The sequence below is a fragment of the Corythoichthys intestinalis genome, chromosome 11 (assembly GCF_030265065.1).
Source record: "Corythoichthys intestinalis isolate RoL2023-P3 chromosome 11, ASM3026506v1, whole genome shotgun sequence".
NCBI lineage: Eukaryota > Metazoa > Chordata > Actinopteri > Syngnathiformes > Syngnathidae > Corythoichthys > Corythoichthys intestinalis.
Genome location: NC_080405.1, coordinates 33,414,539 through 33,430,487, shown reverse-complemented (window position 1 = coordinate 33,430,487; position 15,949 = coordinate 33,414,539). Strand labels below are relative to the sequence as shown.

The 15,949-nt window shown below is 39.6% G+C and overlaps 1 protein-coding gene across 1 annotated transcript; it reads right to left on the bottom strand.

The window, feature by feature from the left end:
- Positions 1-1,708: 1,708 nt before the first annotated feature.
- Positions 1,709-14,686, bottom strand: mtmr7a (myotubularin related protein 7a). Its single transcript, XM_057851168.1, has 14 exons — positions 14,523-14,686; positions 14,096-14,218; positions 13,796-13,958; positions 11,978-12,135; positions 11,761-11,889; positions 10,875-11,009; positions 10,491-10,623; positions 9,571-9,680; positions 5,251-5,376; positions 3,862-3,911; positions 3,597-3,797; positions 3,364-3,498; positions 3,002-3,128; positions 1,709-2,929 (listed from the first exon to the last, which is right to left on the bottom strand). Exons 1-14 carry the CDS (start codon positions 14,544-14,546, stop codon positions 2,603-2,605), a joined length of 1,941 nt encoding a protein of 646 aa, XP_057707151.1. The 5' UTR covers positions 14,547-14,686; the 3' UTR covers positions 1,709-2,602.
- Positions 14,687-15,949: the final 1,263 nt, after the last annotated feature.

Genomic DNA, 15,949 nt, shown 5'->3' with positions numbered 1-15,949 from the left:
GAGCACCTCTCCAGTGAGGCGTCCGGGAGGCATCCAAACCAGATGCCCGAGCCACCTCAGCTGGCTCCTCTCAACGCAGAGGATGACTGAACTTCTCACCCTATTTCTAAGAGAAAGCCCAAACACCGGTCGTATAGGGACCGAACAGGAGGCTTGGTACCTCGTACTCCAGTAGCACCCCCCACAGGACTCCCCAAGGGACACGGTCGAAAGTACCCCTGAATTGACTTTACCAGGGAGGCTGAGGAGTGTGATCCCTCTGTAGTTGGAACACACCATCCGGTCCCCCTTCTTAAAAAGGGGGACCACCACCCCGGTCTTCCAATCCAGAGGCACTGTTCTCGATGTCCACGTGATGCTGTAGCGAGCCCCATAGCATCCAGAGCTTTTACAAGCTCCGGGCGGATCTCATCCACCCCCAGGGCCTTGCCACCAAGGACCCTTCCAACCACCTCAGTGAGTTCGACCCCAGAGATAGGAGAGTCCGCTTTGGCGTCCCCAGACTGCTTCCTCAAAGGAAGACATGTCAGGGGGATTGAGGAGGTCTTCGTATTATTCTCCCCACGGACTCACGAGGTCCCGAGTCGAGGTCAGCAGCACCCAATCTTCACTATACACATTGTTAAAGGTGCACTGCTTTTGACTATGTCTAGTCGGAACTTCTCTGCATCACACACTCGAGCTCTTTCTTCACCAGATAGGTGACATACCTTTTCACAGTTGATGAGCCCACGGGCTGTGCCAGGCCGGGCCGGGCCCCATGGATACAGGTTTGGCCACCAGATACTTGCCTTCAAGCGCCTCCTCCAGGCCTGGTTCCAGAGGGGGCCCCCGGTAACCCGTGTCTGGGCAAGGGAAAACTGACTCAATTTACAGTATATACGTCATTAAAGATGCACGATAATATCGGTCGGTCACCGATAATTATCGGCCGATAATGGGAATTATGAAGTCACACAGATAATCCAGATAAAAATAAATTCAACCGATAATGCAATCCGATTATTATATACTTGCGTTAGCCTCCAATTGTGCGCACACTGAAAACAAGGTAATTTAACTAGTTTTACGGAGGTGCGTTTTTGCAGCGTAGTAATGTTATATGTTAGGAATGGCTTACTTTTAAAGGCATTTTTGTGCAACTTAGGTATTTACTCTGTAAGTAATTGTTGCCAAGTTTACCGTTACACAATGTCAGACAATCTGTCTTTATTTAGATGTTGGAATTTACTACTTGTTCACATTTGATGTTGAAAAAAAGAGCAATAAATTATATTTTTGCACAGTAATATTTTCTCTTGTGTATACTTTAAAATTTTACATAAATCTTTTAATAGAATTATCGGCTTGACATTATCGGTTATTGGTTGGAACGAGGAGGAAATTATCGGTATCGGTTGAAAAATGTATTATCGTGCATCACTATTCGTCATCATAAGAGGTCTTTGGAGCCATACTTTGTCTAGTCCCTCACCTAGGACCTGTTTGCCATGGGTGACCCTGCCAGAACCATAAAGACCCAGAAAAGATAGCGCCAAGGATCATTGGGACATGCAACCCCCACCCCCACCACCACCACCACCACCACCACGATAAGGTGCACAGAGGGGCTACCTAATGCCAGAGAGATATCCCTATATAACCCGAGGATAGATGGAATTGTATTACTATTTTTTTAATAGAATTAAAAACATATAGATGTAGCAGATGTAACCAATATGGAGTTGCATGGGACAGGTTTTATTTCACAAAGAATTACCTTATGGAATTCAATGATACAAACAGCACAGGATCTCATTCCACATGAATAAATACATTTCAAAATAATTTAACTCGCGAATAATTTTTACTGTGTATTATGAATTACATGTAGACTCAAAAAGATAAAAAAAAAATACAAAAATATTTTTACATGCTGTTTTGTTCACTCACAGGACTGTGAAGTACAGTAATTACGCCTGATATGTAGACACTGGGGCAATTTCAGCATGCACTCTTGTAAAAGTCATAACAATGATCATAAATCCCAAATTTAAACACAATGTATTGGAGTCCATTTCTTCAGTCGAGCACACTTACTGAAGTAACCACAAATCATTGGGGGAAACAAAAATCCGCAATAGCTTTTTACGTCATGTGTTATGATGGGTTTATAGTGCTGCAAAAATATCGATGCATTCATATACGGAAGACCATTATCAAAGAGGGGATTTACTAACACATCCTCTTCAACACAAAAAGATGTGCTGAGTGGATTGCTCCTGGGTAATAATGTTTTTGGAGTGGATAATGGGCCCGCAAAATGACCCGGGAGGCACATGATGTGCTTCACTCTTTTAAACCCTGTTTGCACATCGCTTTAATTTCACCTCAGAACATCACAGACAAGAAGCAATTAAATTCTTTATCATTTGGAGGTATTAAGTGGCCTACTACAGCAAAGAGATTTATGTGGCAACAGGAAGTCCAATACACCACATGCAAAAGAAAATGATTTCAAATTAAATTTGATGGTAGCCCGCTTATTCAGTGCATATATGGGTAGTGTCATGGCCATGTGGGGATCTGCGCCATCTGCTATTTGCTACAATAACAAATTTCTTTAGGCAGTATCGTCAGAGTCTTGATCTCTGGTGCTCTCCTCACTAAAAGGTGAACGAGAGCTGAGGTCTGCGATCCCAGACTCTCGATCACTGCCGTTGGAGTAACTAAAGTCATTTGTTTTGTTGAATTCTTGGGGGGAGAAGGTCAGGCTGCTGCATGGTGGCTTTAGCTGACAAGGGCTGCTGGTAAGGAAACCTGATGTGTAGTCTTGAGGGGTGTTCGCCAGGCCAAGATCATTACCAAGAACCCAAGCTGTGGGGCTCTTATCAAAGGTGGCTTTTGAGGTACCGTTCCACACCTTCTTCTCCTCCAGTTTAGAAATTTTCTATTGATTTTGAGAGATAAGCAGATCTTTAGCATTGAAATGTCTATACAAATAAAATGTTCACATTTTTACCTGTTTATGAGAGGCAAGCAGCCCCTCCAACTGTTCCGTTTCCTCTTGAATGGCGCGAAGATAATCCTCTACAGACTGACGAGGATGCATCCCACGGTCAAACCGGTTATACAATCCCCCCCAAAATCTGTACACAAAATTTATAACTTCAGAATGTTCAGGTTATTTAAAACCTGTAAAGTTTTTTTTTTACTTATTTATATACTTATTTATTTAAAAAAAAAAAAAAAAAAAAAAAAAAAAAAAAAACATGTTTTAGGACAGTTTGACTCTAGGATGTAGATCATGTCTGTTTCCAATAAGCTATTTTTAATTGTATTTGAGTGAAGTGAAAAATGTGTTTGCTGTATTTCGTGACATACTTGAACCAACAGGGGGCGGTAGATGGCCGAAGGAGTCCTTGTGTCTGGCTATGGTTTGGTCTGTACAAGGGGTTACTGTAATCTGCCCGGTTTGACCATAGATAATACCACAGAGAATGGGTCCTGTCGTGCAGTCTATATGACGTGAAATTCAGTTAAATTGGATCCAGAAGATGAAAATGAGTAAAAAACAAGTGATTACATCCGTACAGTTTAAAAAGCAAAGCTCTTACCTGAGTTCTGACCTTTCCCGCTGGCTGTTGCCTATAAAATTGCCATACTGGCAGGAGTAAATGTGGCTGTGAATCGTAATCAGAAACCGCTCATTGTATTCAAACGCGCAGGGAAACTGCTCCATCAATTGCCAAACACACTCCAAGAACTGATCGATTACAGGGGACTCTTCTTTGGGGTCTCCATCTAGGTGGTTGCATCTGGATAGGAAGTGGGGAGCTTTACACAACATTTATGATATGAAACTAGTAACTTAAATCAAACCTGTGAGAAAACTTATGGCCGAATGACACCCAGTCTTTCTTGATGAGAACCTAGATGAAAAAAGAAATGTCACTTACTGTATGTTGCAAAAAAATTACCAAAGAGAACACTGTTAGTTGAGAACGCTTCACACTTTCACATTTAAGGGAAACCAGCCTTTTGACAAATATTATTATGAACAAAACACTAAAGCAACACGGGGTAACTTTTCAAACTTTATAAAATATTTTCATAACATTTGTGATGATGTGTGATGAGTGACAACTATTTGAATGAAAGCTCTTCTATATCTTGTGGGGATCTGTATCATTTTCATCAGCTCTAATTAACTTTGAGGAGGGTAGCAGGAACCCTGCCACCCAAAAAAACTACAAATGTGCTGACTGCTTTACAGCATACGTCACTTTCATTATAAAGATGGAGGTCAGTGCAAACGCTTTCGCTCCAATTCTGCAAAGATGGCAGAGCAACAAATGAGACAAAAAATTTGTCTGAGGAGGGGAAAAAAAGGGAGGCTACCAGGATACTCAAGAATAAACAACAGCCTGGCTTTCACTCACTGGCGTGATGCCCTGCCCAAGGCCCTCCCTCCCCCCATCAAAACACGTCAACACGGACAAGTTCTTGAGCCACACGGTTGCTAACAGTCATATGCTATTGTTTAGCCACAACTGGATTCATTACTTTATTACTATTCATCCTTCACACAACCGTTGGAAACAGCAATGTCGTTTAATCCATCTGCAGGCGACCGGGAGATTGATTTTTGATTGATTGATGATTTTACGACACGGTGCAGCTGTGCGCTGGTTCTCATGGGAAGTCTTCCTTTGGCAAAACAGTACCGCTTTTGTCCACCGGCGTCGCTAAAATCGACCAAAACTGAAAAGTTATATAGTGTTGCTTTAAAAAATGTTTCCAAAACTTTTTGGGGTGGCTTTAGCGCTTTAAATCATTTAAAAAAATGTTTAACTTGCGATAGGATTCTTCGATTTTTCTGTATGCAGGATTTGAAGAACGCCTCAACTATATTATCCTTTTAGTTTCTTCTTAATGCCATTTTACCATGCATTTCAGGAAAAAGAAATGCTTGCTTCCCAGAGAAGATGTTTTTTCTTGGGGCACTGACCTAAACCCTAACGAACACCTTGGATGAATGACCTGAAATACTGTTTCACACATTCGAAACACTTCCCTTTTCAATTCCTGGGAAAGAAATGGCTACTAGGCTGCCTTTAGCTTGGATCGTTTGGTGTACATGGTGATACTGTACATTATTCCAAGCATTTTAAACCGAATGAAGTACAGCAAGCAAGATAAACATTACCATACTACTTCAATGTACCAACAATAGTTACGATATCTCTGAATTGCAGAGTGAATCTGTACCATTAGTCCTTTGATTGTCCGGTAGTATGGATCCAACAGCACGCTGGCCACAGAGCAAACCTGAGCAGTACGGTCCCAACCATCTGAACAGTGAACCAGGACGCTGACGCCCTCTACTGCAATAGCCTGCATGCATACACACAGAGGATGTTCTGTTACACCTGAAATTCATTACTACAAAGCACTTGCCATATGTCTTTGCCTGACGGGCAAAAAAGGAAAATAATAGAACAGAATCCAACAAAACAATTTATTGAAAATGGGAAATGTTTGTATTGACTATTTTATAACCTCAGGCAGATAGGGGAATACACCATAGTATTTCCCCAAATGAGTCATTTTAAGATTACAATGAATCACTTTGACATAATTGTAATTTTTGCGTCATTTAAAAAATGTAACACACATATGTTAAATAATATTAACTAGTGATCAGATAATTGATTGTAATTGCAGGTCAACCGAAAAAAGTATCAGTATCAGATTTTTTTTAATGGTGATCTACTTTAAAAACAGGAGAAAAGTATTACTTGGTGTAATTATGCAATAATGATACATGTGGTGCCATCTTTAGGTTAAATACGTAACACGTGTTGAGTCGACAATTGCATTTGAACTGCCCCTGAAGTTGTATTTGCTACTGGAGAACTGAGATTTAATTGTCATACTAAAGTTTCCGAGATGGGATGACCTTTTACTTTTCAAAAATGGCAGAGAGCGAACAAGAAGCTGTGAATGGTAAGAAACTAAGTTTTTATTTATTTATTTTAAAATACGATATAGCGTCAATTTGCACGTTTTTTTATACGCCAGCATAATAATGTAGTATACACATTCATAAAACGTATTTTTATCAAAGTGTTTGCTAAAATATTCAGTTACAAACAAAAACCTACCGTTTGCATTTTGATGCATTCTCTTCTTGTTGTAGTAGTTGAATCAATAGTTTTGCTCACGCAACAAACCAAAACAGTTTTTTTGCTATGACAACAAAAGCACATGAACGAGAAGTTCTCGTAATCATCAGCTAGCAAGTAGTAAGGATAATCTTTTCCAGAGCATGTGAAGGCTGCATGAATACATGATATACCGTAATTTCCCGAATATAAGGCGCACCCTTGTATAATGCGCACCCCACATTTACTTGTAAAATCTGGGGGAAATTATTGTACCCGTTTATAACGCGCACCCTAATTTTAGCACCAATAAATAGAAGAATACAAGAAAACAGAGCTAGTGTACAGATACAGAGATGTCATTTTACTGACTGGTGAAACACAGCACAAGCATAGCACATTGGTAGTTCAAAACATTACCGTAAACTGACAATATTTACGCTAATAATATGATTTGACAACTTCTCCAACTTACCAGAATCTAGGAGAAAACAAAACAGATGTGACTTTTCTTTTAAAGGCTGCTGTATAACTTGCTCGTTTCCTCATGATGAATAAATGTTTCTTCCATGGATTGATACGGTAAAATGAAAGTGAGAACGTAAGTCGGAAATCCGTGAGAGGTCATCGCTGTCAACGCGACAGTAACAAAAGGAATCTATTGTTATTTGGGTTTGAGTTTCCCGAGGGACCGATATAGTTGACGGACACAGGAAGTGTGTGTCCTTACATTTGTTATGGTCCGAATTGCGCAGCTGCAATAAACGTCGACTCAAATGAGTTCAAGAAACTAAATTCTGTGCTTTATGAAGAGTGAAAAAAAGCAGAATTTAACACAGACGAAATCATTCGGCCGATTAGAGTGAAGTATTACCGAAAAAAAATGGTGACGTCACGTACCGTAATGGTCGGCAACGGGTCGCCGCATACCTTTCTTCAACACAACGTGGCCGTGTCAATGAAAAAAAATCGGTTTATATTTATATATATATATATATATATATATATATATATATATATAGAATACATATATATTTCTGTCTCCATCCATGTACCCGTTTATAATGCGCACCATGAGTTTACAAGTTGATTTTGGGGAAAAAAAGTGCGCGTTATATTCGGGAAATTACGGTAGATTAAAAGAACCTTTTTAAAATGACATTGTCATTACGTTAATCATATATTTAAAAAATATCAAAATTCATTTGTTTTATATATTTTATTGGGATTGAAGTGCTGGCCAAAAGTATTGGCACCCCTGCAATTCTGTCAGATAATGCTCAATTTCTCCCAGAAAATGATTGCATTTACAAACGCCTTGTTAGTAATATCTTCATTCATTTTGCTTGAAATGAAAAACAAAACAAAAAAAGAGAATGGGAAAAAATTAAATCATTAACATTTTATACAAAACTCAAAAAATTGGGCGGACAAAAGTATTGGCACCCTTTGAAAACTCATGCGTGTGTAATTTGTGTTTTATTAACAGCACCTGTTACTTACCTGTGGCACGTAACAGGTGGCGGCAATAACTTAATCACGCGTGAAGCCAGTTAAAATGGATTAAACTTGACTCAACCTCTGTCCTGTGTCCTTGTGTGTACCACATTGAGCATGGAGAAAAGAAAGACCAAGAACTGTCTGAGGGCTTGAGAAGCAAAATTGTGAGGATGCATGGGCAATCTCAAGTCTACAAGTCCATCTCCAAAGACCTGAATGTTCCTGTGTCTACCTTGCGCAGTATCATCAATAAGTGTAAAGCCCATGGCACTGTGACTAACCTCCCTAGATGTGGACTGAAAAGAAAAAATGACTATAGATTTCAATGAAAGATTGTGGGAATGGTGGATAAAGAACCTCGACTAACATCCAGACAAGTTCAAGCTTTGCTGCAGTCTGAGGGTACAGTGTCAACCCGTACTATCCGTCGGCGTCTGAATGAAAAGGGACTCTATGGTAGGATACCCAGGAAGACCCCACTTCTGACCCAGAGGCATAAAAAAGCCAGGCTGGAGTTTGCCAAAACTTACCCAAGAAAGCCAAAAAGGTTTTTGAAGAATATTCTCTTGTCAGATTGTTAAGGCAAGGTAGGCAAAGTTGATGTGGACCAAAATGCGAGCCGGAAACAGAGTGAAGTGATATTTATTGTACAAGGGCAAGGTGTTGAGCGGCTGGTGGGTTGAATGGTCAATGGCTGTGGCTGCGAGGACTTTGATGGGTGGATGTCCTGATGGCAAAAAACAGAATTAGTTAAGAGTTCGAAGACAAGAGTTACAAACTACAGGCTTAGTGGGCCGATGTACCAATGGTGACTGGCAGAATCATCTGGCACCTGCTTGCTGCCAAGGCCGATCCTTATGAGCAGTGTTGATTTTTGACGAGCTGCAGGTGCGCTCCCGGGTGAGCCAAGATTAGAGTGATTCCATACATCAAAAACAGGAAGTGTCATAACAATAAAAGCCAGCAGAGGGGAGTGTGGGCAAGGATCACCAAGCAGATGAGACAAAAGAAGAGCTATTTGGGAAAAGGCATCAACATAGAGTTTACAGGAAAATAACGAGGCCTTTAAATAAAAGAACACAGTCCCCACAGTCAAAAATGGCGGAGGTTCCCAGATGTTTTTGGGTTGCTTTGCTGCTTCTGGCACTGGACTGCTTGACCGTGTGCATGGCATTATGAAGTCTAAAGACTACCAACAAATTTTGCAGCATAATGTAGGGCCCAGTGTGAGAAAGCTGGGTCTCCCTCAGAGGTCATGGGTCTTCCAGCAGGACAATGACCCAAAACACACTCCAAAAAGCACTAGAAAATGGTTTGGGAGAAAGCACTGGAGACTTCTAAAGTGGACAGCAATGAGTCCAGACCTGAATCCCATAGAACACCTGTGGAGACATCTGAAAATGGCAGTTTGGAGAAGGGACCCTTCAAATCTCAGAGACCTGGAGCAATTGGCCAAAGAAGACTGGTCTAAATTTCCAGCAGAGCATCTTAAGAAACTCAATGATGGATACCAGAAGCGGTTGTTCGCAGTTATTTTCTCTAAAGGTTGTGCTACCAAGTATTAGACTGAGGGTGCCAATACTTTTGTCCCGCCCACTTTTGGAGTTTTGCGTAAAATGATAATGATTTTATTTTTTTCTCATTCCCTTTTGTGTTTTTTCATTGCAAGCAAAATGAATGAAGCTCTTGCTACCAAAGCATCTGTAATTGCAATCATACTCTGGGAGAAATTGAGCATTATTTGACAGAATTCCAGCGGTGCCAATACTTTTGGCCAGCACAGTTAATGTTTGACTGCACAAACTTTTTGTGCATTACTTGGCAAATTGTATTTTCTATATACCCAGAATGTAAGTGCATCACTCGCAAATTAATATTTTAAATAGTAGTTTTGAACACAGCACGGATTAATCTCCAGACTGACCTTGGCAATGAAGACGCCAGCATCCAAAACAGCTTTGATGTGTTTCAGCCAGCCTGAGCTCTCCAGGCCATCCAGGAAGTCAGACATAGAAGGGGAACGCAGCTCACACACTGCATTCACAATACAGCTGTCTCAGTGGCAGGAAACACACAGAATACTCGACTTTATTAAACAACACATCTATTTGTATTTGTTCAATACACATTGCCTATAAGGTCAAGTGATGTTTCTTTGACTCTTGATCGATGAATTCAAGTAATTGAGACAACTTTAGATGATCATTTTCACTTGCAATGTTAAGATGTGCAGATTTGTATGTTGTTGGTTCAGTGAAAGTAAGCAAACAAGTGAAAAGGTTCATATTTACCTTGATAATTTACTGTACTAGAGAGAGGCTACCATCTAAATGGAACATTTTATCTGGTGCAGCAAGGCGGGGGTCTTTAAAATTCGACTTAAATCTGCAATTGGACCCACTAGTAATCTCAGGAGGGAAGAAGGCTTTGTCTCAACGTTTTACTGAACTGCCAGGAGGCAAAGAGTTATAATAAGTGGACAGCCACACAACTTTTCAGCCTAAGAATCACATCATTCTCACGCCCTCTGTTTTACTATGGGGATAGGTCGCAGATTGTGCACTCCAGGAAACCAAAATAGCTCAGAAATAAAACCCAGATGGATTCAAAGTCTTCCGGGGATCACCCAGGCACAATACCCAGAAATGTTCCTGTGGGCCCAAATGAGCCTTGATTGGAGTGCTGTGCTGTAGCCATGTGAAAATAATGACAGAGTTCAAAATGAAATAATATACATTTTTCCATAAACACTGAAGTGATGAAAGCATTTAAGACAGTGATGGATGCATTGCTATTCAAACATTTGCGCAATAAATGCTCTGTGAGAATAAGTGATGATTGTACCTTCCAGCATTTTTTGTTGGCTGCTCCTCATCACATGAATGTTCTCAATCGCAACGAACCGGAATTTAATGTCAGAGTAGTTGTCCTCATTTTCGTAGCCTTTTCCCGCTGCTCTATTTGCCATCGCATTTAACTGGAAAGACATTTGGCTGGTTGTTAGAATAGTACTTTGTTGTTGTTTTATTTTTTTATGTCTTATACCAATTATTGTTATGTAATAGCATGGCGTTCCTAGGCTAAAGCCAAGATTTTCTCAAGTGTTTTATCTCTGACAACAACCAGCTGCAAAAATGCTGTTCAGAAAACAAAGCCCACCTGAATACACACAACAATACTGCATGAGTTATATTATTACAGAGCGTTCTTTCCATCCATGGGGCTCACCTTGGGTCTGGTATCCACCACATACATGAAGTCACTGCGGGGATTGGACCTCAGTATGGCCTCCAGCATCTGCTCATCCTCTAGGCAACGAGCGCTGAAGCCTGACAGAGGTTGACTGCTACGACAGATGGCCGCCTAGGAGGAGGTGACGGGAAACTTCACGTCGATCTTCTCATCAATCAATTCCAGTAAAGGTTATCTGGTCAGCTATTACTCGTATTACTTTAAATGGACATTTTTGGGGACAAATACACAACATATAAAACACTTTTTCTGGACAGCATATTACAAGCAATCATCTTCTCATATCTCCATTTATTAGCCACATGGGATGAGGCTAGGAATTATTATTCAGTTCTCCCTTCAGAGTGATGATCCAAATGTGACCACTGTATGTTTTGGGCTCCACAAATTGGATCCTCAACCCTGGGAAGTTGACCTTAAACTCATAAAGCACTCCCTACTGTTGTGTTAGGGACTAATAGAATGATTTATGAACATTGAAGCTGATGAACATGAAGTGGGGCTGAGATGTTTTAGCCAAAGAGTCAAACGGGACCTCTGATTGAGCAAGAAGTATATTTAAACATATTTATAGTACTCAGAATTCTATGCAACCCTTCAAACAAAACCTTTTTTCTTATCCAAAGCTTTCACGATATAGCACTTGACAAAGGATGGGGAAAAAAATGACAGCAACAATAAATGGTCATACATAATACTCGTTTAAGTAACAATTCCCAAAGTTTCTTCACTTTCAAAAAAGGCTTCAGACTAGCTACTGTATAGACATGGCTTGCTTTATAAGTTTACTTAACTTGTTGAGAAATATAAAATCATATCAGAAATCAAAAGTCAAAGAAAAAAATACATGTCACCAACTTACATGATTTTCTTTGGAGTAGTATGAAAGAGCAGGAAATCTTCCCCTGCTCCTGAATTTGGCGCTTCCTGTAATGACTGACGTAGTTGTTGACGCAGGTACAAAAAGTTCAGCAGGGTAAGTGTCACTCACCTATAAAAATAAACAAAACTTAGTTATTGCAAGGTCCACTTTAGTATTGAAGGTTGTGTGCCCGGTCACAGATCCCAGTGCCCCTGACCTTGTAATGCCGGTTTATCAAGGAGAGTTTCCACAGGGAGTTTGGGATGCCCATTCTGCTATATTCAGACCTGAGGTCCAAGAAATCCCATTCTTGCTGTCGCTCCTTTTCATCAAAGCCTGGTTTATAGGAAAAGCAGTACAGTTCCTCATATCTCTCTAGAAAGAACAATAAAGGAGGACTTGTGTCAGTTTAACACATAGCACATCAGGTGTAGAATTAGAAAATCAACATGCTTTTTAATCTGGCACGATTGTGATTTGCTGGAAATTGAATGATGGCTGATAAATGAGAGCATGAAACCCCAAAATGGCATACTAGCAGTTGCCCATTTTAAATCCTTTTCACTGGCAGTGAAAGCAAGGCCGTAGGTTTGGCCTCAGCATTGGAAGGGACGATATAACAGCATAACCAGCATGTACACTTGTTGCTGGGAACGGGACATTAAAAAGACCAAACAGATTGGGTGAACGAGGGTCAGGGCTACATTTCTCACCAATATGAACATAATTAATTGATAGGCTTAATGATCAATGCAAAATAAATGTGTATTAAATCAGGGCACATTCAGACTGGCACTGCACTGTTTGGTCTGTTTTAAACGGACCAGATTAGTCCGCTTAGTTTTGTAAATATGAACGTGCAACCGAACTCTAGTTCTGACCAAACAAACGAACTCTGGTCCCCTAAACAATCGTGTGTCCGTCTGCTTTAAGCGCACCCTGCTTCACTTGTGGAAACAAGCGGACCAGGGTGGGCTTATGATACTTTACGTGCAGCGTCGGGCTGTGATGCTACGCGCAGTGCATCCTTGGAAGCAGAAGTGAGGCACGCACGCTATTCAAAATCAACAATGGCAAGAGGACAGACGATTAACCATGGCCAAATGTTGTTGCATTTAATGCACATAATCAGGTTCCAATGTGGCGGTTGTGTTTTGCATGCTGAACACACCGTGTGTGATGCGGAAGAGTGAAATGTGTTTGAATGCAAAAATAAATTTAAAACTCAAAAAATGCATTTAAAAGCTATTTTTCTTTGTTTTTTTTATTTTATTTTTTTTAGGTCAATTATTTTGGGTTGAAGCAACTTTTTTGATTGTAGTAATGTTGTTTTGCGTTTGGGCCACACTTTGGCTATGATGTTTGTGTCTTTGTTATTCAATCAAAAAATAAGTTGCTTCAAACAAACAAACAAAAAATTATAAGAAAAATCACTTCAATCAAAAAAAAAAAAAAGAATTCAATCATAGAAAAAAAGTTTTTGAATGTGAAAAAATATTTGACTCAAATATTTGCATTTCAACACTTAATTTTTCATTTAAAAAAGTTTTCTTTGATTTTAGTCATCCTTTTTGTGTGACATTTGTGTCTAAATCATTCAATCCCCCCAAAAGTTAAAAAAAAAATAAAACAATTTCAAACAAAGAAAAAAATCATTTGAAAATTAAAATGCCCTTCCCTATACACACACACACATATATATATTCATTCATTCATATATGTATATATATATATATATATATATTTTTTTTTAATAATATGCAAAGCAAATGATCGTCTAAGGTGCTCGTCATATGATCTGTTGGAAAAATCATTTCCACCCATTATAAAAATATCTTTTTTTTTGTTCATTTCATTCATTTTTGTTGTTTGTCTTATTGCTTTACACTTTTTATGTATTTATATACTGTATATAGGAAAGTCAATTATATGCAATGACACTTTTCGGCCACCGGGGGGGTGGACCCCCCCCGGGGTGGACCCCCCCCCCCTTAAACTCCGCTTATGCCTGCAAGGCTAGAAGATAGCAATTCACCTGGCTGGGAGAGCCTCTGCAGGGACACATAAACATCATGGCAGTCCCGCTCTTGAGGGATGACAAAATGAAGAACCTGGAAGTTTTTGCAGTGTATTACCAGAGGACACCCCAATGGTGTTGTCACTTGTTTCTCCACACTGAAAACCAAACTGTGGAGCACCTAAAAAGGCAAAAAGTGCACACAAGAGGTTTATGGTTCAAAATGTGAAGTGAAAATAAAAACATCAATTCATTAAAATTGTGAAATACTTTCGTAATTGCAAAACGGTCTCGTTTTTGCATCCAGCTCCCTCTTACCCATGTTTCATTGCGCATTCCACCTTCACTCTCAACAAAGATGGTGTGGGTGGCCGTCAAATAAAGGGTGCCCATCCTGCTCCTTTTTGTGAATACTTTATCCAACAGCCGGACCTTCTCCACCTGGTGGAGGCAGAAGCAGAAAAATCAAAACCATCATTATTCCCCAAGAATGACGTCATTGTGAAGCACTTCTGACCATAGCCTGCCTCTGACATAGCAACATTCACTGATAAAGCATTGACTGAAACGCCCCCCAACTATCTGTCGACGTGTCTCTCGCTGCTTAGCACACTTTAAATCGACACGGAATGTTTGTCATTTTTCGCAGCATATAAACCTTGCAGAACGTGTAAGGTCGTCACAGGGATGAATGAGAGTGAGGGCGCGCTGCAAAAATGATGACTCAATTCAGATTTGCTATTACCTTTGGAAGTCGGATGTACTCCATTGGCTGGTATGGAGCAAGCCACAAGCACAGTTACAAATCAATACTGACGATAGGGGAGGTACAAACAAAAGCCAAAGGTAAGGTTCGATTCAGGTAAACACGACCGGAGAATGTTAACACAAACACAGCCATTATTATGTGCCAGGGAACCCCTCTTAGTTGCGTTGCACTGCTGGGTCCTAAAGCCTTCTGCGAGATAGAATACTTTGCCAACCCCTCCCAGTCAAAATGGATTGGACATCTACAGAGGTAGGTAGAGTAGCCAAATATTTTCCTCAAGTAAGAGTAGCGTTACTTCAAAATAATATTACTCAAGCAAAAGTAGTCGTCCAAAAAATGTACTCAAATACAAGTAAAAAAGTATTTGGTGAAAAGAACACTCAAGTACCGAATATAAGACAGCCCTGATTATAAGACGACCCCCTCTTTTTCAAGACTCAAGTTTGAAAAAAAGACTTTTTGAACACCAAATTAATTTTTATACAGAAAATAATTAACAGTACATCTGAAACAAATGATTATATCAATATATTTGAGAGAAAAAGCATGTTATTTAGCCTCATTAAAATCTTAATATCTGAGCATTTAAATCTGTAAACTAAAGTACAATCACATTCGTAAATGAATGGCTTCTGGTTTTTTAAATGTAAATAAACCAATCTGTTGTGATAAAACAACAAAATTGTAATAACTGCATTAACTATCAAAGTGAAGTCTAACTGTAACTGTAGTCTTGAAACAAATCTGAATAAGGAAAAACATTGCAATAAAATAATGCAAACTGGTTAAACTATTAGCTGAGATCTGTCATGACAGAACATCGCTTCAATTAAATCTGGCGCCATCTAGCGTCTTGAATGGGGAGAGTAGCTGAGATCTGTCATAACAGAACATCGCTTCAATGATATCTGGAATCATCTAGCGTCGTGAATGGGTATAATGTCTAGACCGCGAATATAAGACGACCCCCTCTTTTTCAATCATATTTCAATGCAAAAAACACTGTCTTATATTCGGGCCAATACGGTAATAAAGTAACAATGTGATTAACTGCTTACATTTTTGTTTGATTTTTTTTTTTAAAACATTGGTATTTCTTTTCTCAGAGAATTAATAATAATAATTTAAAAAAAAACATTCAATGGCTTACCGCACGTATGCTATTTTTAGACCGTGACGTCGCATCGTAAAGCGAAAGTAAAGCAGAAGTGGGACATTGTAGATCCACCCTCACATAGAAATCCTGTTAATTCTGATACTTTTCTCCGGTAATCTTTCAAAAACGAACATGCCGATCACACATTGCTTTTTAGGAACTTGTAGAAACGACTCTAGACATTACGACATACGAAGGATGTTTTCTTCATACGTTTCCTGAAACCAAAAACTCGGAGAAAAAAAAT

Coding starts and splice junctions, on each gene's coding strand:
- mtmr7a (XM_057851168.1), bottom strand. CDS start 14,546: ATGGAGTACATCCGACTTCCAAAG. Junction 13,959..14,095: donor GAATGCGCAATGAAACATGG/GTAAGAGGGAGC, acceptor TTGCCTTTTTAG/GTGCTCCACAGTTTGGTTTT. Junction 3,912..5,250: donor GGACAATCAAAGGACTAATG/GTACAGATTCAC, acceptor TTTTTCATCTAG/GTTCTCATCAAGAAAGACTG.